We start from the raw sequence: 24,514 nt of genomic DNA on the forward strand, positions 1-24,514 counted from the left end.
TTTTAGTTCCACTTGCTTTTTTCTGGATGGAAGGTTTGAAGAAGCTTAGTGATACATTTCCCTACACAACACAAAAGAAACTATTTCCTTTAAAGGCCTTACTTTCCTTAGAGAAATAACAAGAACATCCACACAAAAGAAGTCAGCCTGTGAATCCTCCTACCATCTCCCTGGGATTTCTCTGCACCACATACAGAGCTTCCCCTGGGTGGAAGCAGGACAGCAAATGCACGTCATGTGGGGCAGTGCAAGACAGGCTACGTGGAACCCATGCAACAGTCCCGGCTCCCAGGAATCCGGAGCGGGCGGTGTGATACAGCAGACAGCAGCTCTGCTCTGACAGAGCAAAGCACAGACAGCGAACAAAGCAGGAGATGTCCCATGTCCACCCAGTGACGGAGGGGGTGGAGGTGACACTGTTGTAAGGTGCCATCTGATCAGGACTTCTTTTCTGTGCTTGACATGAATAAGGGGATTAGGATGGCAAGTTTCCGTGAGCTCACTCTATCGGACAAAAGGCCCTGAGGTTTAGTGTCACACTGCCTGATAAAAGTACAGGAGGCTGTCAATCAAGGGCTCCTAGGTACTTGTGTCGGTGACATAATCTTATTAGAAGATAAACCAGTGAAATCCTTTTCATGATGAAAAGTTACATTTAATTGCTCCTTTGCTTTTCTTCACTTTCTCTTGTCCATTTAACTTTGTTAATGTTAGCTATTACAAGAATATAACGGCACAAAGATGCAAGCCATCCACACTATAGCCATGCTCATAATTGAACAGCTAAGGATCTGAAGGATGGTCATGTCTGTGCAGAAACAGCATCAGTTGTGATCTTTTAAACAGGTCAAAAGAGTTACTGAATTAATTAGCAGGAGTACTCACGCACAAGGATAAAGTTAAATGTTATGTCACTTGCTTTAATAGCAAAGTAAGCTGACAAAAAGACTAACAAACGGTAAAGCTCAGTCTCTGTGCAACAAACAAAGGGAGACTTCTAATGTCCTCTTACAGGAGCAAATCCATATTAGCCTTAGTAATGTGGCTGTTTTCGCCAATTTCAGGTTGTCTCTTCATGGTTTTGCAAATAGGCAGCTGATGCTGATGGCATGAATCACCACGCAGCGCTGGGAATGAATCAGGAGAAACTTCACCGAAGCCTAGAGGGGTGAGTCGGGGAGCGTCAGCATCCTCTGTGTGCCCACTGCAGTGCCTGGGACCGGCCACACTGTGCCACAGGCTCAGCTGGCACAGGTCAGGATCCAGCCCATGTCACACAGGCCAGGGTGACTGGAGGGACCCTGGAAGTGCAGAAGCTCTCCCATGCCCAAGGAAGGCTTGAGAGGACACATGCCAAGCCTGCACAGTACTCCCTTCTAGGGAGAGAGCAGAAGGACAGGGCAGTCTGCCCGACCAGGAGACCCCAAACCATGGCGCAGAGGAGGTGGCTCCGATGCCGCTGTCCCTGGACACCCTGCGCCAGCTGTGCGGCTAAGCAGCTGCAATGTGAGCAGCCCTCACACCCCAGCCACACTGAGCATGGCCCCTGGGCAAACACAGGATTCACCCTCGTCCATAGTCCCCCCACCTTCCCAAGACGCCCCAGCCACCGCTCTGAGCCAAAGGAGGCCACTGCGCTCACAGCTGGGAGACAGACCAGGAAGGGTGAGTTGTTACCCACGCAGGCGGTACAGCACTGCATGCTGCGTGTGCCACTGGCTGTCGTGTTACACGTGTTGATCGTACGGCACCAGCACTCCCATGCATGTGCCCTGCTCCATACACACACCTGCAGGCCGGCACTCCAACACATCAAGGCCAGGGCAGAGGCCGTGCACTGCCTGCGCCGCCATCACCGCTGGGCGGCTGCCGCTCTCTGCCCACACGGGCAGCCACAGGCAGCTCTGCCTGCAGCCGGGGGCCGCAGGGACCAGCTGCTGCCAAGCGTCAGCAGGACTATTTGGTCTGGCTCGAACACCCCAGAGGTGCCAGAAGCAGCAGAATAGCAGGAAGCCATGCAAAGTTTTAAAGCTATTTTCCAAATATTTTCAGTTTGGGAAAGAGAGCTTTGATGTGATCTTGCTTTAACAGGACTAATCCAACAAAGGCTAAACTGAAGGTCAAGAAGTTGTCCTGCAAAAATCAAAATGGACATAAAGATTAGCCAAGCCTTTGCCAGTAGGGAAGAGGAGAGTTGCTCAGGTTACTGTGGCCCAGATTGCCTCAGAAAATGCCTCTGGGAAGTAAATGAGCATTCGCCACGCAGCCACCCTAAGGCCCTCAGTTCTTCAACTAGTTGTGTGTGTAATTTTACCTTGTAAATAGCTACTGAAGAGACTCAGTACAATTAACCACCTTATTAATGCAGGATCACAGCCCAAGCTAGAAGCTATGCTTCTCAAAATATGTATTTCTAAAGCATCATGTAATTGTCACAATTAATGAACTACAAAAATTCTCAGTAAACGACTAGTGCCATTTAGTGCTGTGGAGTCCCACTAAAACAAGTTTTACACAAAGCACCTGAGCGTGCATATTACCCAAATAATTCAGCTCCACAAATGTGAAATGTGTAAAGACAAAATGAATTCCACTCATTTTACACGTACCGTTCCTTATTTTATCCAAGTGCCTGTCTGACCAAAAACAAACTAGCACTTTAAGCTGAAATGCTTTGAGAAATTAAATGTATAATTCTCTCCCATAACTCAGATGATCTTAAAGAAAATAAGTCCCCCAGAGTTCTTCAAGAAAACCATGTTTTCATTTAAGGACTAACAAAAAAAACCTGACAAATGTTTTAATACTTTGCTTTTTTAGTAAAAGTACGCATGAAAAATCGTATGAGAGAAGGATCAGAGTGGTTGATGGCAGAACAAAAGCAGCTGAAAAATGTGATTTAACATTGGTTAAATCAGTAGTAGTTGGTGATTTAGTGAAAAGACAATTGTTACATTACTGGGCTGCTGATCACATGTCACTGGCATTCCATAAACGCTTTGCCAGTGGAAATCTAACTCCAGCTTTTGGGAAGGCAATTTCAAAACAGTGCAACATGTTATAAATTAATTACCTGACCTACTATTTTCTCTCAAAACAACAGTTTCTAAATGTGCATATTTACAAAATCCTTTATTAAGTTTTCAAATATTTAATCACACATATTTCATACCTGCCAGTTTTGTGTCAGACTCTAGAGACTCCAATTACTAAATCCAGAAAGCCTGTCAAAAATATTTGCATACAGGTTATTTGCTGTGCACCCAAATTCCTCTTACATTTTTTCCTGAAATTAACATGAGATGTGGCACAAGATCAGCCCACAGCTCAGCTCTGTCAGGTAGTTGTCGCAGCCATCCCCATTTGAAAAGTTGCAGGGCGCAGGCTAATCAATGAAACCGAACCCCTACAAATGAATGTTTAAAAGCGGCAATGAGGAAAGAACAATGGGTGAGCTAAGCACGGACATTTATTTTTACTGATCGAACTTAAGCAAATCCAAAGAACCATTAGGAAGTGCTGTCAACCAAAGCTTGAAATCTAAGAAAGTAGCCATTCAAAGCACAGTAGGCCCTTATAAACAGTTAATCCACGCAGCTGCAGTAGTTAAAGCAAACACACTACCCTTCACTGCGCCATCAATTACACCTTCCCAGAAAAAATTACACAAACTTGGTAGGATTTTTCAGAGAGAAGATGGATTCTTTTGGAGACTTGAGGTCAAGACTGGGCTGTTTAAAGTATATTATTAACAAATAAACATTTATTGCAAAAAAACCCTATAGGCCTTTGGGGAGGAAAATTGTGTTATTTTTGGCATCAAATGACACAAGCCATTTATGACATGAATGGCTATCACCAACAGACTGATGAAATGGCAAATGTCTCCCACTTAACTTCCCCTGGCTTCCTGAATAAACTTTTTCAAACACTTTTTTCCTTCTGAAATGGCAATAAACTCCATGTAATTTTGGTTTTCTCTCTGTTCTAGCTGTGTCAAGATCCGTAGCTGGAAAGGGTTGAAGGTACTTCCAGATGGAAGCTGAAGACTCCCCGAAGACTGGTAAGGCGATGAAAATCACATTGTTAGGATCCGGGGCTATGTGCTGCCCTTGTTTGTATGTATTCTTGCTTGAGTGACAACTCGCAATTGGCTTTCAGATGGCTGGGTGAAAAAGCTGAGGTTTAATTGTGGCATCCAACAAATTGAATGTTATAGCTCTTGTCATTGAATGTATCCGCTACGCGCTCAGACAAACCCCTGCCAAATATGAGCTGAATTTTTATGTAAGAAGAAAGCCACAAATGGAACAGGCTTCAATTATGCTAGACAACCAATATTCATAGAGCATGTATGAAACGAAGACAGCTTGCTTGCCTTGGGCTTCTTTTCCAACCTTTCTCCAAGACATGGATCAACACAGTGAGCTCCACTACTGCCCGGTGCTCAGTCCCATCGCCCTGGGCCAGTGGTGTAACATGGTCACTCGCGGGACCACGAACCACCCTGCCCTGGCCTCTCCCGCGGGCCATGCTGCAGGTGGGCAGTTGCAGGGAGCGGGGCACTCAGTGCTGCTTGGCCGAGTCCTGCCTCTCCTTGGCGGGGATCAGCGGCTGGATGGGAGGACGCCACGCTGGGCAAGGCTGCTCTCCCTGTAATTGCCCTGGAATCTCTGGGGATTCTCCCACATTAAATTAATGCAGGCGCCATCAAGGCTAACTTATTCCACGCCCACAAAACCATGCTGGGGAACTGGCCCGGGCATGGGTAGCGAGGCTGAGGCAGCACAACTCCGAGGACCAAGCTAGCAGGAGCTGCATACCCCCAGAGAACCCACTGCCTGCTCCCACCAGCTTGCGACACCCATCCAGGAGTTCAGGGACCCCTCAAAGGCCACGCACACCCGCACAGCCCCCTGCACAGGACAGAATGGAAAGCTGCTGCCGAAACAGGAACTCTGCCGCCTCTGTGCTGCGTTCTTCTGTGGCAGCTCCTGCCAGGAGCAATCAGGGTGCAGTGGCGGCAGGGAGGCTCCCCCAGCAGTGGGATTCTGCCCATTCCTCCACTAACAAAGTAGCTGTCAGTTGTAACACTTTCTACTCCCCTCAGCTGAATCACTTGTTTGTTGCAACTCCAACCACCAAGCCTGGCAGGTTCAAACCAACCCTACAGAGTAGAGATAGTATCACTGCAACATATCGCAGGCCCTCAGATAGTTTTACTCCATTTGTACTTTTGCAACATTTCATAAATTGCTCTTAACAATAACCTGCCTTTTGTACTACAAATGCCCCCGTCACCATGTCTCATCTGTAAAAAAAGGGCTGCTTTTCTATTCACACACACAAACCAAAAGACACATGCAGGACATTGCAGTATCTGCTGTAAGCATCAATGCTCATGCAAATGCTGCAATAAGCACAAACAGCACATGGCTACAAGACTGTTACTGTCACGGGTTCACGGCCTTCATGGGAAAATGTGCAGACAGCTTCCTTGCAGCTTGAGAAAATGTTGGTAAATAAAGTAATGAAGTGATTTCTCATATGTGTGTGTAAATAAATAAGAAGTGAGAAAGCATCCAGATACTGCAAAGCTTCAGTGCGTTTGGCTGAGAAGAAAGGGAACCCTTAGAAGAGCAGCATCGTCCACGGGGCAAAGAGATGCCCAGAACACAGGAGCTCTTCCTCCCTAGACCTCAAGGAGAAACCGGCTGGAAATCCAGGCGGCTAAGGCAGTCAGCACGGCCTCCCCCTGCCGCGAGCAGGCAGAGGCAGCGGCACTGCGGCAAGGCTTCCCAGCCAGCCCTCAGCACCAGTGGGCAACGACACCAGAGCCCACGCCTGTTGGCTGCGCACCTCCAACCACTGGCAGACCCTTGCCAAGCTGGAGCCTGTGGGTATGGGGCAGGATCTGCCCAACACCAGGTGGCACAACACGAGCCTCCAGCAGAAGCACACACCTGCAGCAGTGACGGCAGCGCGGGTGCTGCCATCCATGCTCCCACCCTCCCCTCCCATGAGGGGAGAGCAGGGAAGGGGCACCATGGCAGCAGCAGAGCTTAGGGCCGCTGCCTCGCTGCATGGGGCTGTGCAGGACATCCAACCTGAGCTCTGCAGGAGCACACAGCGTCGCTCCAGTCCTGCCATGGTAGCGTGTGCTGGGGACGTCTAACAGCAGCCACTGCCGAGCCCCAGCAGTGCGAGACAGTCCCGGGTTCCCTGCTGCCCACCACAGCAAGGTCTGCACCCTCACCTGCAGGGCTGACGGCAATCCAGGAGCCACTTCTTCTCCCTTCCCAGGTGCAAATACAAATTCTACCAGCAGGATAGCTTGGGAGGCTTTCTCTGCATGGCTTTGCTCTTCTAAATTTCACTGAGATTTCCGTAGTAACCTCGGTCACTGTCACCAAGTGGAGATGCTGAGGGTGTGTGATTGTTTGCATGTAATAAAAAACAGACTGACATGTAATAAAATTAGTATTAATAGAACCACTTCAGAAAAACGTTTTCTCTTAAGATTTCAAGAGAGTGGTATGCAATAGGCAAAACTCATTCACCGGGACTTAGGGCAGACTAGCTTTGCATTGACCTCTGTGGAGAGCAGGTCTTACTCACTGTTCATTTCTTTCTTTCTCTTCTCCCTTCCTTTCTCACTCTAGACTCTAATTACTAATGACTAGAAGGTAACTGGAAAACACTCAAAATACAATATTTGCACTTCCCAAGCACAGTCACAAGCACTGAGAAGCCTACTGGCTTGCATAGGACCACAGAGCCATAGCAGAATGAGAAGCATGTGCTTGGCTTTGTAAGAAGGCTTAACGAAGGCAAGGGATTTCTAAAGCCTCACCGCTGGTACCAGCATCCGTATAGGGCCCCACCACTCTTTCCTCATCAACGCTGGTGTGAGTGGAGCTGACCCATAGGATCACACTCCACATGTGGAACTTTTCTTGTCATCACATGAAGCCCATGACAAGATCCAAGCGCGAAGACAACTCACAACATTAAACTGCAACCTCTCTTTAGGGTGGGCTTCGCCTGTGAAGAGCTTCATCCTCAAAAACTTCAGCGAGCGGCTCCACCAAGCTCTCTCTAGACACTTGCTGTCAGGTAAGCAAACTGACCTTGCGTGACACTGCAAGCCACTGCACGCCAGGGCAACTGGCTTCAATGGCATTACTCATGGGAGCCCTGGGAGCGAGGATTTGCCGGCTCAGGCCCCTGCCGGGGCCCATGAACTGGCAGCGTCAGCCCCACCGTGCAGGGAGTGTTCCAGGCGCCGGTGACTGCTGCAGGAGGAATGTGCTGCTGGCCTCCTGAGCACTCGCAGCCCGCTGCGCGCACCGGTGATCTGAAGGTAGCTCTCTAAAATTATAACCAATAAGTACTGACTCAATCCTGCGTGTACATACAAACCTTCATGGAGTGGATATTCAGTCCACAAACCAGGATTATTAAGGTGGGGTGGCGATCAGCTCTTTCTCTCCTGAAAAGCCAGAAACGCCCACCTCCCAGTGCTCAGGCAGACCCACCTGAATGGGTAACTCACATGACCCCATCCCATGCACACAGGGAACCCCAGCTCACCCCCTATGTCAGCTCCTGTTCCCCCTGCACAGCCAGGAAGAGCCAGCCTGTGGCTTTTGACCCATGCGAGCTGACCAGCTGCACCAGCACGGCTTCAATACCCTGAACACGTCATTCGACTGGTAGGGAGGATGGACAAGGTAACCTGGATCCCCAGCTGCTGGAAGAAGTAACGGAGGTAGAAAGGGGGCTGTGTGCTCGGTCAGCTCCAGGCTGTGCGGCCACAGTGGGACCCTGGGAGCTGGGTCAGCCATTGCTCCCCCCTGATCACCACCTTCCCACAGCTCCCTGCAGCACCTGATACCTCTCCTGTGGCTCCTGACCATCTGAAAAGCTCATGATGAGGCTCACGAGCTGGGCAGGTTGGCCTGCTCCTGACCAAGATGGACCACACAGCCAAGGGCACAGCACCACTGAAGTGAATAGCTGAGATGCTGCTTCACTAGAGGTGGCTTAGCACAGGTCAACAACAGCAAAGAAACATCTGCAGAAGATCCTGAATATTTATGAATGGTGCTGGGGCCACCAGACGTCATGTACAGCTGGACCTTATTGCACTAAAGCTTTCCCCTAACTGAAGGTAGCTTGCCTCTTCCACAGTCATTTCACGGTTTTGTTTTGCAATTTTCGTCTTAGTTTCATTATTTCCTACAGTTCTTTATTGTGATTTTCTAAAAAAACCCTCTTTGTACGACACAATTAAATACATGTCTCATTTCACATGCAATATCAAAGGAAAACTCAGCAAGTCCATCCACATCAAACCCCCCCTCCCTCCCCCTGAAACTGGATTGAGGTTGTGACATGATAGAAAAAATCAAAAAGCAGAAAGAGAAGCTGCTTCCATTGGGAAGCAGCTCTGCCAGGTGATGGAAAAAGGCTAGCTGTAGGCAAGCTGATTATGTCAAAGGATAGGATCCCACAGGTCGAAAACAACTGTTCTGTGGAATGGATGCTAATGAGAACTGTAACCTTTCTCACTAATGAGTTTTGGCGAGTATCATGCTGTGGCCCAAGGGTCCGGTCCCGTGGAGCTCCCAGTGACCCCAGCTCCAGCTGTGGCAGACAGCGGTGCCCAACACTCTGCCGAGCCCCACCACCGGCAAGCAGATGCTATCCCCAGGCACACCGGGCCACATCCACATTCCACAACAAATGGGATTTCTCAGGAATACTTGAGGAAGGCACCAGCGCTCCATTTGTAAGGAAAAACTACTGTAAGAAAGCAATGATGTTTCTATCAGTCTGAGAGAACAACAAGTAACCACTGGCTGTAATTAGAAATGCTTTAAAACCATATTAATAATTTCTTCAGCAAATTCAAATTTATTTTCTTCCTATCATAATAATAACCTATAATAAAAGTAACTAAAAAAGTATTACTAATGCCAACTATTATTCCTTTTTTGGTTTGGTTTGGTTTTGGTTTTGTAATCAGTGGATGGTGATCCAGGTTACACCAAGGAACAAACACATGAAAGTAAACTTCCTAACAGCTACCAGGAGGATTCGGTCCTCAGCATGTGCACATAAATTCCATTAGCTTTTACTGGGAGAGTGCATGTGCACTCTTGTAGATTATAAATAATACACTGATTGCAGTAAAATCAAGAGCCAAATTCTGTCCTTTGATGAGCGAGGATGGCTCTTATTGAAGTCAATAGGAGTTGCATGTTCACAAGTTCACGTCAACATTTGCAAAGGAAAATTTTGTGCATATTAAAAAAAAAATATGTTCTGAAAGAAAGCAAATGACCTCCACAACAAGTGTTCTCTGTAAATGTATTAGATGGTTACAGGAGCATCAGAGTATAAACCCTCATAAAGTTCCCAAGAACTATGTTATTCCTTGTTTACATTGATATTAAGTGCATTTAATTAATTTGTGCCGTAGCAGTTCTGCTCTATCTATAAAGAAGATGACTGTAAAATTTCAAACCAAACAAAATAACAAACTGGAATTAATCCATTAATGATTCCTTTACTGAAATACATTCTCGCAAATGTCTGCTTGTTCAGCTGCCCACAGGCAAATAGTTTTTGAAAGGTGAGTAAAATGCCCCATTTCTGTACACGCATCACAATGAGAGCACGCAGGTGGGTTTAGCTGGGCTGCTACATTTCCATCTCAGTCACAAAAGTTGGCGTAACAGAACCTGCATTCCTCTGGTAATACTGATCTGGATGTTTTACCTTCTTGAGATCACATTGCATACAAGAGGCTTCATTTCAAGGGTTTTGCTTCTACATAATCTGCATTAAAATCACACAATATGCCACAAATGGTGCTTTCTACTTATAAGGTATAGTTAACATCCAATAAAGGGCAATGGCAACACATATATTCTGTGTATGTGTTGGCCATATAAAAGGAGGAAATATTTGTTATCAGTAATTTGTTTGGTCACAGTCAGAGCCTATTTTTCAAAATGGCTGGTCTGCAAAGACACCCCCCCTGACATCCCTCTCGCAGCAGTAATGAGCCCACACTTCCCATGGCACCCACTGATGCCAGGGGCTGGATCTGGTCTTGACAACTGCGTCAGTCATAGCAATTGGACAAGTTTGTCAGGATATGTTCAGAGCAATTGCAGACATATCAAAAAGTAAAACAAGAATAAGACAATATTTCATTTGAGGAATATCAGTCTATGCAAAGCAAGACATATAAAGAACAAAGTAAATGTATGGTTAGCATTTAACAAGAAAAGAAAAAAAAGTTTAAAAAAGTCAAGGATCTGCCTCAATTTTATGTTAACTTTAATGAGACATCTAGAAAGAGTGAATAATTTGCCTTAGCAAGGCATGCAAGATTTAGATCTATATTACCATGCATGTTATAAACACCAGAGAGTATTTCATTTAAAACCAAAAGTCAGCTCATTTTACCTTACAAGCATTGTCATTTTTTTCTCTCTTATGGTCTCTATTCTCAAACTCAGAAGTCTAGCTTTACTTTCAACACTTATTTTAAATTAAATATGAAGTTGTTCACTTTTTTTTTTTTGTGCTTAGTTAATAATGGAGAAAAGTGGTGTCTCCTTCCCTAAATGTTACCAGTGCTGTTAAAGCTCCCACTGCTGCAAAATAATACCTCCCTGTTGTTAGATTTTTAAAAATACCTTAACTCAGAAAACACCTCTGCTTTCTAAAAAAAAATTCTAGTACTTTCTTATCAAACAAAAATCAGTTTTAATTCATAGCTTTATATATAGCATACTGCAATTACATAGTCTGCAAGGTGTATATTCAATAATCATTCCCTGTCTGCTTCACATATTTATTCCAATTCACTTAAAGAAAGGAAATTTCTGTTCTTACTCGCACCCACGTAAATCCAAAGTAACTCCTCTAGTTTCATTACTTGGCTGCTAGAGACTCAGCTGTCAAGGTTCACGTCACACTGTCACAACTAACCTTATTCTTTGTTTCAGAACAAATGTGGAGTTTTTATGTTTTGCAACGAACAAGAAACTGTCATTTCATTATGAGTCAATCTCTGCCTGGTGAGTAATGCAATCATCCCTAAATCATGCCAAAAAAACCTTTCTACCACTAAACCATCCAAGAGCAATACCCAGTTTGTTTACCTTTACTGGAGATCACTGTACAATTCACTTCACAGTTTTATTTATTTACTTGCTTGCTTTCTTACCTCGCTTGAGCAATAACATGACATATCATGCGGGCAAAAAAAGTAGGCAAAGAGAAGCATTTATCCCTGGGTTTTTCTGCAAGTCTCTTGTTTGACCTAGTACACCCTTCACGGAGGATACTGTAACAGTCTTTTTCCATCTCGCTGGGGTTTAAAATTCACAACCTTTTTGTGAATCTGCAGTTTACGCAACTCCTGACATGGTCCAAGCCAGCCCAAGCAGCAGAAAATCCCTCTCTAATATTACCAGGAAATATTGTTGTTACATTTTCACACCACATTCTTCCAAAACTGCCACAAGAACAGAAGAGCACAGGGAGCCCTGCGCAAACCAGCCAGCCAGAGAATGAACTTGCCTGCTCTTCGCCTCAGCAGTGATAAGAAAAATGCAGTATTTTACCAAGCCCTCTCTCCCCCCCAGATTACCCCACTGAGCATGTCAGCAGACATCCGTGGGCTTCTTTGTGTACGTGTGCCAGGGCGGGAGGTGTACGGGTGTCTGAGCGCCCAAGCGCTCGCACGCCTCGCTCCCCGGCACGGTGGCGGTCGGCGTGCGTGTCGTTTGCGTGTCCTTACACCCCGGGAGGGCCCCAGCCACTCTTGAGCACTGAAACCTCCTGCTGACTTACACACACACTGAGCACGCAGGGAACTCAAGCTCTCCTCTGATAATTCACTATATCTGCTCTACTCTTCATCCCAGGAGAAGGAGATATTAAATAAAGTGAAATCAATTCCTGTTACAACAAGAAGTAGCAGATTTAGTGTAAATTTGGATTTTGTCTGGAATGAAAAATAAAAATCACAGCTGCATTATGAAAAGTATACTCCTTTTTCTCCCAAGTGTTTCTTCCCAACTATCTGACTAAATTGAGCAGGCTGTACTTGCTATTAGATATGTATCCACCTTTCAAGTTCCCCATAGCAGTAGGCATTTTCAGATGTACTCTGCTTTATACGTTGCTCCACAACAGAGGCAAGCAAGGGGGGTATGTATTTACAGTTGAAATACACTAATAACATAATTAGTCTAAGAAGAGACATTATAATCCAGCTATTTTATCATGATATATTATTGATAGTTGAAAAGGTGTGACGTGTGCCTCTGAACCAGTTCAAAAGTTTAGGCCGTAAAATAATAGACATGATTTCTGAACAGAATAAAAAATGCTCCTGTTTGCTGTGTATTTTGGTGGGGAAATTTTTGCAACACATTTCTAATTTGTTGGTTATTTTTTCTCAGGTTAGTAGTTAAGCATTATAAATTATCCTCTTATTAATCTAATTGTGTATTGCCTACATTGCAAAAAAGATCCTCCCTATCATTTTCTACCCTGGATTACTGCAAATTACATATTACCATCGCAATGATTTTGTCCAATAAGGTTACCACGATTGTAGCAGGAAACCAAAATGTCTCCCCAAATTCTTAAACCACGTTCCAGCCCGGATCCCCGCTGGTATTTACTGTGCCTAACTCCCGCCCAGCGCCCGGCTCACGGCTGGCCCTGCTGCGCCGGTGCCCAGTGCCCGTCCCGTTCTCTGCCCTGCTGCCTCCCTACACAGCAGCGATGGGGGGACCCGTGGGGGCTCGGCCCAGTCGTGGCTACTCTGCTGACGTCATCGGCAGAAATAACAGCTACATTTCCTCAAGGCTCCCGCTTCTGAGGTTGCTTTGAGATGCTACGACAGCCTGATCGTACAGAGAATTTTTAATCAGGCTGACGTGGGTGATAGCGCAGGGCTGGTTGCATTTTCAGCAAAAGTGGCAGAGTGTTTCAGCAACTTTTAAAAGCATTTTTACCAGATGACATAACTTTAATCATTACTCCATGTCCTGGGCATGTGCTTAGGCTACTCCTCATCTCTCAGTTTCAGTCAGGTTTTATGCTATTTCCTAACGACACACACACAAGTACTACAGCCAGTCTGACACAAGAGGCAAACGAAGCGGAGGGGGACACCCCTGCTCTACATGATTTTGCCGAGTTCACATGAACGATTGCACTGATGTGCATAACAACATGTATGGTGCTCCTCCGGTTTTAAAAAAAAAAAAAAAAAGTAAAACTGAAAACAAATACAAATCTTCCCGTTAGCAAACAGTTATTACCCATTCTGCATGTAGCAGAATCTAGGAGCTCAAGTCACCTCTTGTACCACGGATCCTGCCTACATTCCACAGCCTGCGCTCACGACAGACACACGCTTGCTCGCTCTGAAAGAAAAATAACAGTCACAAAAATAAGAGATGTTCACTACTAGGAAGCTTTTGTCTTATTTCAAATGTAAAATGCAGCTGAACTGAGAAACATCAGCCTCAGTATTATATTCATGTGACAGAATTTCCAAAATTTGGGGAAGGTAACATTTCCCTGCAGCAACAAGGCTTCGCAGCATTTCCCTTCCTTGCTGCGAGGTACATGCTGCTCCATGCTGCCTGTACGTAAAAAATAAGCCCAGTCACCGATGAGAAAGGACTCAAAGATGAAGAACAGTATAAAGGCATACCAGAAATATATGGGTAGGTCTTTTTTTAATAGCACCCAATAACAATGCTAAAACAATGCCTGCCATATCTTGAAGACTCTAACAAAAATCTGAATATTTCTCTTTCCCACCCTAAGCAAAACTTAAAATGGACTAATGAAAAATTATGAAATAGCAGCTGTGATTGTTTGCTCTCTTACCCCCTGCATAAATGACCTCTTTAGCAGCCTTTATTTCCAAAGCTGGAATAGGAACATGGATCCTTCTAGAAATCATACGCATTTCTTATATATTAAATATGTAATCTGAAAGAGTTATTTTTCATAGCATATCTTTTTTTTAATATCAGCAATAACTAGGGCAAATCATTATGTAACACTGAGCAGTGAGCTAAAAACAAACCAGAGAGGCACAATCATAAAAAAATGAAAATATACAAATGGGGAAGAAATGTAATATTTATAATTACTAATGTTTTATAGCAGGAAGCACTGTTATGAGTGGTACAATAAATAAATTCATTTAAGCAAAGAACCGACATATAACTACCACAAACATCCTATTTATTATAAACATCCATTCTGAAGGTTTCAGTTTGTCAGAAAGAAAACTTCTTTTAAAGAAAAAAAGTGTAAGTGTAAGGTTCCAAATGTGCAACAATCCTGCAATTTGGCAAAGCTCTCACTACAATCAAAGAGATTCTGTTTGACTTGGGCTTGCGAGAATCAGCCTCCCTGGTGCCATTGCACTACTCTTAATTTTTTTCCACCTTAAAAACCTTGCAAACAAATGTACCTGTGACACTCCAAATCTTAAATTTTAGCAAAGTAAGTGCTTTGCGCTGAAAAAGATCAGGATGTACTTGTGCAAAAATTTGTTGAATCTCTCGTATAAAAAGAATCTAAAATACATGCATAGCTTGTCCCACTGGTCCCACTGATGTACTGATGATATTTTTGTGATAAATTGAACAATTGCACTTATCAGGTACCTCTGGCTACCTCACACTGTGCTTGGGCCACTAACTCATCTCCCCCAGGATTTATTCTAACATTCCAAGCATAGGGGTAGCTTCAAACAGCCAACAACTTTATTATTATTAAAAAAAAAAAATGTTTTCACCCTTCCCCCTAATGTGAAATGCCCTCAACCAAGGATGGGCAGTAATCATTCCTGACCCAGTGAAAGGTTTAAGGTCTGATATCTGACCCATCAGAAGCTTGCTTTCATTAGAAAGACGAGACACCAGTTTTCCAAAGATACACACACAGCACTTGATTATAGTCCTGGGAGTTCTGGAGAAAGCTGACCTTTAAATTACATTACTATGTACAGAAAAATCTATTTAAAGCAAATTTTAGTAACTGAGATATTTAAGTAATCTTTATTCTTATACACACACACCCCGTGGTCTGTAAACGAGACTCAGGATAACAAAAAGCATCTGATTTTGCTGATACCAGTCTTCCTCTGTGCTGATACCGTTCCATCTCACTACTCCAAAGCACGCTTACTCCACATATAGGCATTTTACATCCCAGTTATGTTGCAGCACAGGGTGATGGTTGTACCAGCACGCTAGAGATGGCTTGCACAACTTGCTCATGGCTTCACTCCTCCCTCCACACTCTCAGGGATGAAACCGACCATCTGCATCACACAGCCCACGAGAACCGCTTGCATGTACAAATAGCTATTTTTATCCTTTAGCTATGATAAGAGTATTTCTCCAAGTTTAAAAGGCAGCAGACAGGGAAGCACACAAGCAATGTCAGCGGAGTTTCACGTTTGCTCTTTTGGGCTAATAAAATTTCAGAGAAAACAAATTTTGATTCACCGTGTCTCCCCTCCCCTTTCCACGAGCTGCTGCTGCTGTCAGTCCTTAGGGGCACACACAGCAGGTTACCATGTAATGTCACACTAGGTGCTGGGATTCAACAAAGGCTAACATGTTGATATCTTTTTATTGCTCGTCAGCCTGGTTACCCTGTTTCCCCCCAATACAATTGGACACCTGTGATAATACAGCAAGTTCTGAAGTGGTGACTTTTCAATTTTCAGCCAGAAAAGTGTTTCTGTTTTTACAAAGCAATAGTCTACGATCTTGCTTTTTACATCGCGAAGAGTCATCCTTTATTTTACAGAGACTAAATGCCGGTCTTAGAGGGTACATTTGTTTGTAATTAATGTAAATATTTACACCGCCAAATAACACGTTTTTAGGCAGCCTAAAGACTCTTCTAAATTCTCCCCTGACGAACAAAACTACCTAAGGCAGCACTACCTACAGAGGCAGAAGTTCCACCGACCTCCAACTCCAGCTACCACGGTGTTTTGATTTTGCGTAGAAATAAAAGACAAAGTCCGTGGCTATGCTCTCTGCGCAGGGGGGATGAGAAAATCCAGACAAGGCTGAAGCTGCGGCCGCGGCCCCGGCAAGGGCAGGCTCGCGGTGGCCCAGCAGAGGCAAGCACTGTTATTTTCATGTGAAGCACCCGGGCCCGTGGCAGGCTCGCTAGTAGCGTGCTGGTGAGGGCTGCGGTATGAAATAACACGTCTTGTTGTAATTCCTAAACAGGGGGACATTTATCTGGGCCATTTATACAAGAGTTATAACCCTAACAATATTTATACTCAGCATGTCATGTTAGCATTTACTACCAGTTTCCATGGAGATGGATTTTCATGCTGTAGCTATGAAATGCACATTGTTGCCACTAAGCCACTTCAGGCCTTTCTGGAAGCCTGCTGAATGCCTGACAAAAGTTGATGCAAACCAATAGTTGTTGTTCTTTGTTTGTTGCCAGACTTCTAGCAGAGCCATATTATGTCCTAGTGATTGAAGTGCCCATGTTCACCCCCCTCCCGGCACAAAAAGGATCCTCAATTTCGGTGACAAGCATGAAGTGGGCTTCTGCAGGGGAGGACAAACACGGCGCGGGGCAGGGGCTCTGTCTCCGCGCAGGGACGCGGCGCGGCGGGGGGCCGCCTCCCGACAAAGCCTGACATTTGGGGATAAAGCCTAAATAAAATAAAGCGCGGGCAGCGCCCGGGCCGGGAGGGACGAGGCCAGCGCCGGGCTCCTCCCGCTGCGCCCGGCCGCGGAGGCACGGCCGGCGCCAGACCCCGCGGGAATCGCCACGGCCGCCGCGCACCCTCCGCGCCCGACGGCGGCGGCCCCGCGCACGGGCTCGCCCAGCCGGGCCGGCCCGGGGCAGCGCACCGACGGCCCCGCCGAGCCCTCCGGCCCCGCCGCCCGGCGGCTCGCCGCAGCCGCCCCGCTCCGCGCCCTGGGCTGGCCGCGGGGCCTCTCCGCGGGGCGGCGGGGCCGGGCTCGCCCCGGGCAGAAATGCCCCGCGGGGCGGTTCTGAACGCGGCGCTGCCCGGGCGGCGACAGCTGCGGCGGGCCGGGCCGAGCGGGGCCGAGCCGAAGCGGGCGGCCCGCCTCCGACGGCGCCGCGGGGTCCCGGGCGGCGGCGGGTCCGAGCGCTGCGGGGCTCGGGGAGCGGAGGCGGTGGGGGCGCAGCTCCCTGCTTGGGACGGGCGCCGCGGCTCCAGGTTCCTCCGGACCCTCCCGCCGCCGCCCGTCTCCAGCCCACCGCACCGCCGAGGTCCCCGCTCGCCGGGGCCGCCTTCCGCGCAGCCGCGGCGTCTCCCCGCTCCGCCGGGCCCCGGCCCGCCCGGGAGCAGGCTCCCAGCCCGCTGCGCGCCGCCGGGCCGGGCCGGGCCCCGTCGCGCCCCGCCGCGCTCTTACTGTTGGTAGTCCTGCTTGCAGTAGAGCTTTCGGTCCCGGAAGTAGCAGCTGGTGGTGAGGGCTTGCTGACACGCCGCGCACTGCAGGCACTCCTCGTGCCAGGAGGACTCGTTCACCCGCATCAGAAACCGGTCCGAGATGGGCCGCTGGCAGCCCTCGCAGACGGCCTGGTGCTGGCAGTCCGACCCTGCGAAAGGCAGACAGCGGCGTGAAGCGCCGGCCCCGACCCCCTTCTCCCGACCCGACCTCGGCCCCGCTACCCCCCCACCCCCCCGCCCCGGGGCAGCCGGCGGGCAGCTCAGCCCGGCCGGCCCCGCGGCTCGGCGACATCGGGCTTGACGGCCGCCGCCGAGCCCGCGCCCCGCAAACGTCGGCGAGAAAGCTCCGCGCCCGCCGGCAGCCCCGGAGCGAGGCGGCCGCAGCCCGGCCGGGCCCCGCCGGGGCGCAGCCCTGGGGTGGCTTTTGGCGAAGCCGAGAAGCGAGCGGCAACTCACCCAGCAGCACTCCTAACGTGGCCGGACCCGAGCGCAGAGGGTGGTCTTCCATTTTTATACCGTCCAGCATCTTTGAGCAGTCCGACTGGCCCCGCGTAAAGCACCTTTCCAGGGACTCGGGACCTGTTGCGATGTCCATGGGGCGGGCGGCGGCGCTGCCCGGCGCTCCGGGGCGGTGGGGCAGAGGCTGCCGGGCGGCGGGGCCGGCTCAGCCCCGCGTCTGGCCGAGCTCGGGGACACTCTGCGGCCGGGAGGAGGGAGTCGCTTTTATTTTTATCTGGGAGACATGAGGAGCGTTTCCTGCCTGGACTTCCAGATACGGCAGAGGAAAGAGCCGGCGCCGCTGCCCATGGGGGCAGCCCGCGCTACACGGGCGCGCACATGCCGCGCACACGGCGCAGGGCAGCCCGCGGTGTCACCTGCTCGCCGACAGCGCCGGAGCCCCACGCCCTCCGCGGAGGGCCCTCCCGGGGCCGGGCCGGGCGGAGCGGCGCGGCGGGGCCGGGCGGGGCGGCGGGGCTTCCCCGGCGCTCCGCAGCCCATGTGCCATGCGGCGTCCCGAGGAGCCGCGCCGTTTAGAGCAGGGGCCGCGGCGGAGGAACACACCCCCCGGCGCCTCACCCCTCCTCAAACTTGCTGACATTTGAACTCCATTGGTGCGCGCCGTATCGCTGCGCCGCGGTGATCCGTCTCCTCGACGTCAAATAGTGCCCTGGCCCCGCCGGGCCCCCGCGGCCCCCGAAGCGCGGCGGCGCCCGGGGCGCGGGGCGGGCGGGCTCCGCGCACCCCGGGGTGGCCGGCGCGAACGAGCGGCGCAGGGGGCGCGGGCGGCCGGGCCCGGGGCGCGCCCCACTGCGGGCCGGGCCCGGAGGTCGGGGGTAGGGGGGCAGACCGCGGTCGCCGAGAATCGCGGCGGACCGGAGCCCCGGCCGCTCTGTTCCCCACCCCGATCCCGGCCCGACGGCGGCTCCTGGCTCCTGCCCTGCCCGGGGTAGGTAGCAGCGCGCGTCCCCCCGCCGGGCCGCGGGCAGGTGGCGATGGGACCGGCCCCCTCGGGGCGGCCGACGCCGGAGGGGACGCGGGACGGGGCGCGGGGGGCGGTGGGTAGGGCGGCGCCGCGCCGGCCCCGGTCCGCCGGGCCGGCTCCGCACCGTCGCGGCGGGACTCCCCGCCGGCGGGCCCGGCCGCGGCCCGCGGGAGCGTCCGGCGGCCCCTCGCCGAGCAGCGGCCCCAGGGCTGCGGGAGCCTCCGGCCGCGGCCCAGCAGCGATCGGCGGCGGCTCCGCGCCCGGTCCCGCTCCCCAAACACGGCAGCGGGCCGGGCTGGGGGCGCGGGGCGCGCGCCTGGCCGCGGTGTGCGGGGCGGCCGCCGCAGTGCCCGACCCCCCGCGCTTCTCTCCCCTCTTAGGAAAAGCGATCCCCGCCGCGCCCCCCGTGCTAGGGGGAGAGCGCCCGGCACCCCGCGTCTCGGGCTTTCCTTTCGTTTTTGTTTTTTTGACGATGCCGTTAAAAATCTAAATCTGAGGAAATGAAAATCCGGAAAGGATTCCGTGCGGAGTTTCTTAATGTGACCCGTGATATGCTGTGACCCTGCCGAAGGAAGGGAGTTTATTTTGTAATGCTCCCAAAATATTGATATTTAATAAGCAGGACAAGTGTTAACTTGAATTACTTAATGCTTCTTTTTCTGGGTCTTAAGATAAAGCCTCCTTTTTATGCCGTTTTCGGACGGAAACATCTCTGAAAGAAATTCGTTATTATGTTTTAGTTAAATATTTTGGAAAGGGTTTTCAGTAATGGAGATTATTTGGGTTTTGTTCTGGACAGTACAAATCTGAAAACCTTTGTAGCTAATGCTGAAAAAATAATATATGATTATTTAATTCTGAGATCAAGATAAAAGCTGCTTACATTTCAGAGTTCAATCAGTGGAGAAAAAGCTTCTCGTTCACATTAATTTTTTATGTTCCCTTCCTATTTTCGCGTAAGGATTCAGTGTTCTCCATCACACAGGGCTTCCGTCAAATTATCTTCTACAATTGCGAGGAAAATTAGAGTCCCTCTTTCCACAGTAGTTTTAGTAACTTCTCATTTAAAAAAAAAAAAAAAAAAAAAAGAAGGGGGGGGGGGAAAGGCTGTGGGGGGGAAAAAAGAAAGAAAGAAAAGAAAAGAGAAAGGAACGCTGTGCGGCGGGACAGTGGAGAGTGGAGCGGGAACCCTCCCAAACTCGCACCCGCAGCAATAATTCAACCTTTGTTCGTGGGCTTTTACTCACAAATATCACACCAAAGATATGTTGCTTCTTGCCGTGTGTGTACGAACCCTGCACCGGATAATTATTATGCCTGCCTCTTACCCCGAGAACAATTCGATGAGGTGTTATATTCGGTTTATATAGTGCTTTTAACGAAAAACAAAATACAATTAAAACACCCACGCGCAAAACCATCACAGAAATAAAATCAAACCAGGACTAACGCAACCCCACCTCCCCGTGGCTTGGTTCTAATTCTCCATTTATTTGCAAGGCAAATCTTTTTGTTTTGAGGTGTTTTGTTTAAATTTTGAGACCCGAGCAAGAAATGCAGCCAGTCATAATTCCGCATTTCCTAAACAAGGCAGGGAAGGATGAAGCACCGGAATAAATAACAGAGGGCTGAGCCCGCCGGAGGAGGCTCCACGGCCGCCGCAGCCGGGCTCTGTGCTCGCACAACCGCTCCCGCCGCGGGCGGCAGGGCCGCTCCGTCGGGCCGAGGCGCCCCGGCCCCTTCTCCCCTCCCGTCCGTCCCGCCCGGTGCCCCCGCACGCCTGTGCCAGGCGCGGAGCGCTGCGGGGGACTCGGGTGAGGGTGCGCGGCGAGACCCCCTCCTCCGTGGGTCTACGGACGTGTGCTTGACAGACCAGCCTCGCTTCGTGTTCTCTCGTGTGCCTGCTGGGGACGGCGAAGGCCCCCGAGCTGCTCGACAGCGAGAACAGAGGAATTGCCCCCGCTTTCTGGGCGTAAACGTGCCGTCCCCGGCCGGGGTGCGGGGGTGTCTCTGCATCCCCGCTGCCTGCATGCGTGTGCATCCCGGCTGCCTGCATGCAGGCAGCCCTGCCGGGCGCGGCGCGGACTCCCCGCGGAACCGACGTGCACTGCCCGCTCCCCCGGCTGCGACGGGGCCGTCCCTGCAGGGTCTCGGGGATGCTGCCCTGGCCGCCCTGCCCTCACCCCGCGGGGGTGCCGGGGAGCTCCGCAGGCTGCGGCGCTTGCCGCGCCGGTGCGGGACGGGCAGTCCAGCCTCCCAGTGCGTGCAGTCCCGCGGGGTACGCGGCCGGATCTGCGGGTGCGGGGGTGCACGTCGGTACCGCGGGGAAGCAGTGACCGCGCACGACCCGGCCGACCCCAGCCCGGCCGCCCGGTGCGGCGGGGCCTCGGGCGCAGCCTGCCCCCTACCGGCGCACGGCGGCACGGCCGGGGCTCCCGCGGGCTCGGCGGGACCGGGCCGGGAGCGGTGCCGGGATCGGGCCGGGCGAGCAGCGCCCGCGGGGCCGGGCGTGGCCGGGCGGCCCCAGCGGCCGGCGTCGCGGCTCGGGCCGGGCAGAAGCGGGGCCAGTCGTCCCGGGTGCTGCCCTCTGGGGAGCCGGCGGAGCTGCCCGCCCCTAGACGGCGCGGACCGGCCTCCCGCTCCGCCGTGCGCGGCCTCCGACCCCCCGGATCGGTCTGCAGCGCCCTGGCGGCGGGGCGCGGGGGGAGCCCCGCGGGGCAGCCAGGGGTAAGACAGCTCACTTTGTCCTGTTTTTTTCTCCACCCACAGCTGGACTCTGCGTCGCTGCCCGGCGGAGCCCCGGCCTTCCCCGCCCGCCAGCGGCCGACGCCGAAGCATCGCTGCCCGGGGACCCGCCCGCGGCGGGCGGCCCTCAGGGAGCGTGGGAGAACCGGCCCGCCTGCACGGCGGACAGGGGCCGAGCCTGTCGCGGGTGCATCCACCGGGACGAGAGAGACCGGCGGGAGCCCCCGGGGCGGCCTTGCTGCTGGAGACCCCCGCGGAGCTTCCCCCCTCGGCGTAGCGGGCGCTTTCCAGAAGGGCTCTGCAGCCCGCCGCTCCGACCGAGTCCCCGGCAGCGGCGCACGCCGCGGTGCCTCCCCGCCGCCTGCCCTCTGTCCCGGGCGGCCACCGCTGCAGCTCCGGGCCGGGTCGTCGTGCGGAGCAACCGCACCGCCCGGCCTCGCCGGCCCGGGAGCCTCGGCGGGGCTGCCGCTGCCCGGGAAGAGCTGCCATCGGGTGCTCTCGGCGGTGACTAATTCCTCCCGCTCTCCCTCCCTCGGAAGGATAAGTGTAAGCGAGCCTGCAAAGTGTAGTTACTAATAACAATAACAATAAATTACCGGTCTGTTGCTCAGTAGCGCAAACAAACGCCTGCCGTGAGCCACGCGGAGCCTCCCCGCGCCGCTCAGCCGCCCCCCGGGGACAGGCCTGTCCGCCGGACCGGCTGCGTCCCCGGCCCGGGGGGGGACCCCGGCTGGCCCGGCAGCCCCACGGAGCCGGTGACCGAGGTCGGACCCGCGCCAGGGGCCGCCGGGGTGCCCCGCTGGGCGCGGCCGGCGGGTGGGTGGGCCGGAGCCGGCGGGGTCCGCGCTCCAGGCCCGCCGCGCTCGGTGCCGGCGCAGCCCTTTGAAGAGCCCGACCCCCGCCCGGGGAGCCGGGGAACCCCCGCGCCGTCCCGGGGGGAGCGGGCCGGCAGACCGCGGTCGGAGGCCGCGCCGCGTGGAAGGCGGCGAACACCGAGCCGGTATTTTAATTAAGCAGTGTCTCTTTGATACAGTCAGCCCGATGCTATCTCTGCGCGCTGTTCCCTTCACGGCAGCTTTTGGGTAGGAAAATTGCTGAGCAAGCTGGATCACACGGAGTGCCGGAGCCGCTCCGAGCAGCGCCAGAAAGCCCCGGGGAAGGCGGCGGGTGCGTGTGTGAGTGCGCGGCGCGCTGGGAGTTCCAGCCGGGCTCTGGTGCGGTGCGCGCTGTGTGCATTTTCGGGGGGCCTGGAGGAACTAGAGTCAATTTACCAAGATTAAAGGCACAAGCAGGGAGGCGCCACACATTTGCATGCGCCTTCATCTTTCTTAAGTGGATTTTTGAGGGCAGCGCGGCAGACAGACTTGGGCTCCGCGTCCCCCTCCGTCGGCGGAGCGCCTCGCCGTGCGGCCTCGGGGACTGGAGGGCGCGGTCCCCTCGCCCGCCCGAACGCCAAGGGAGCTGCGGGGCGGGCATCGGCACCTGGGCCCCGTCGGGGCCGCGCTGGCCCGGAGCGGGGCCGCTCTGCCCGGCCCCTCCTGCGGCGACAGGCACGGCTCCGCGCTGTCCCCTCTCTCGCCGCGAGCCAGCAGCTCGCCTGGCGCCGGGCACGACGCGCGAGGGCCGCACCCGCGGAGACGGCTGCGCGGCTGGCGCTCACCGGGTGCCTGGTCTCCTGCTGGCCGCTCTCCCGTCGCAGCGCTGGCCCCGCCGGGCCTGCTTCAGCCCGCTGCCCTGGCCTCTCATCCGGGCACAGCCCGTGTTACCAGCGCAGCCCGGGCCCAGAGCTGCCCCCCGGCCCGACCCCCTTCTCTGAGCCCCATGGCCCGGCCCGGCAGCAGCCACGCTGCGGGGCGGCCATCGCGCTCGCCCCAGAGGCCCCGGGCAGGCAGCCGAGGCCCGGGAGCGGCTCTCCCGGAGGCGGGTCCGGTTCGGAGCAAGCCCCAGCGCTCTCGCTGTCGACCCGCTCGCCACCCACGGCAGCCTGGCCAGCTCTCCCGGGGCTGCCGTGCGCGGGCAGAGACCCGACGGGGCGGCCACGAGAGGCCGAGCTCCGGCTGGCAGCGGCGTGGCGCGCACATGTGTCCCCGCGGTGGCCGATGCCAGGTGCAGGGCTGGGGGCAGAGTTTACCGCCAGGCTCTGACGGCTCCGCGGGTTTCCCAGCCCGGGGGGCTGGAGGGGTGTCTTTTCCCAGTTCAGGGCAAATACCTTCGTTTCACTGGGAAATTTAACCTCTCCTTAGAGTTGGATCTATTATACCGGTTTAATATCCGCTCTTTTACAGCTCAGTGTTGTAAAGGCAGCAGCCAGGTCTGTGAACTCTGACATGTGCACCCGCGGGGGGGGGGGGGGGGGGGGGGGGGCGCGGGGGCCGGGACCTGCCGGCGCGGGGCGCGCCTGTGAGCGCAGCCTTTCATCTGCGGGGCCGCCGCACCGGCCCCGCCGGCCGGCAGCGGGAGGGGGCGGCAGCGTTTCCCCCCCGCGCTGCCGGCCAGGCCTGGAGCGTCCGCGCTCCCGCCGCGGCCCTGGGGCTGCCGTCGGAACTCCGCCGCTACCGGGGAGCGGGCTGGGCCAGCGCGGCGGAGGCCGTGACCGCGTCGGTGGCTTCTCCCGTGCCGCGACACGGCAGGTGCCCCAGGGGCGCGGGCGGAGGCCGGGAGCCTCAGCTCACCGGGCCGGGCGCTGCCTGACCCGAGGGCTGTCCCCGCCGGCGAGACGCGCTCCTGCCGCAGAGACCAGCTCCGGAGAGCCGCCT

At 53.2% G+C, this 24,514-nt stretch overlaps 1 protein-coding gene across 1 annotated transcript in view; it reads right to left on the reverse strand.

The window, feature by feature from the left end:
* The window catches only part of LMX1B (LIM homeobox transcription factor 1 beta), a gene marked incomplete at its 5' end in the record, with an annotated part of 161,240 nt that extends 143,115 nt beyond the window's left edge, over nt 1–18,125 (reverse strand). The window contains 2 exons of the mRNA XM_080401025.1: nt 17,493–17,679; nt 17,987–18,125. Of these exons, the coding sequence (XP_080257151.1) occupies nt 17,493–17,679; nt 17,987–18,125 (326 nt within the window). The remainder of the gene's footprint in view (nt 1–17,492; nt 17,680–17,986) is intronic.
* Between the last annotated feature and the right edge of the window lie 6,389 nt (nt 18,126–24,514).

This window comes from Falco punctatus, assembly GCF_963210335.1.
Source record: "Falco punctatus genome assembly, chromosome: 9".
NCBI lineage: Eukaryota > Metazoa > Chordata > Aves > Falconiformes > Falconidae > Falco > Falco punctatus.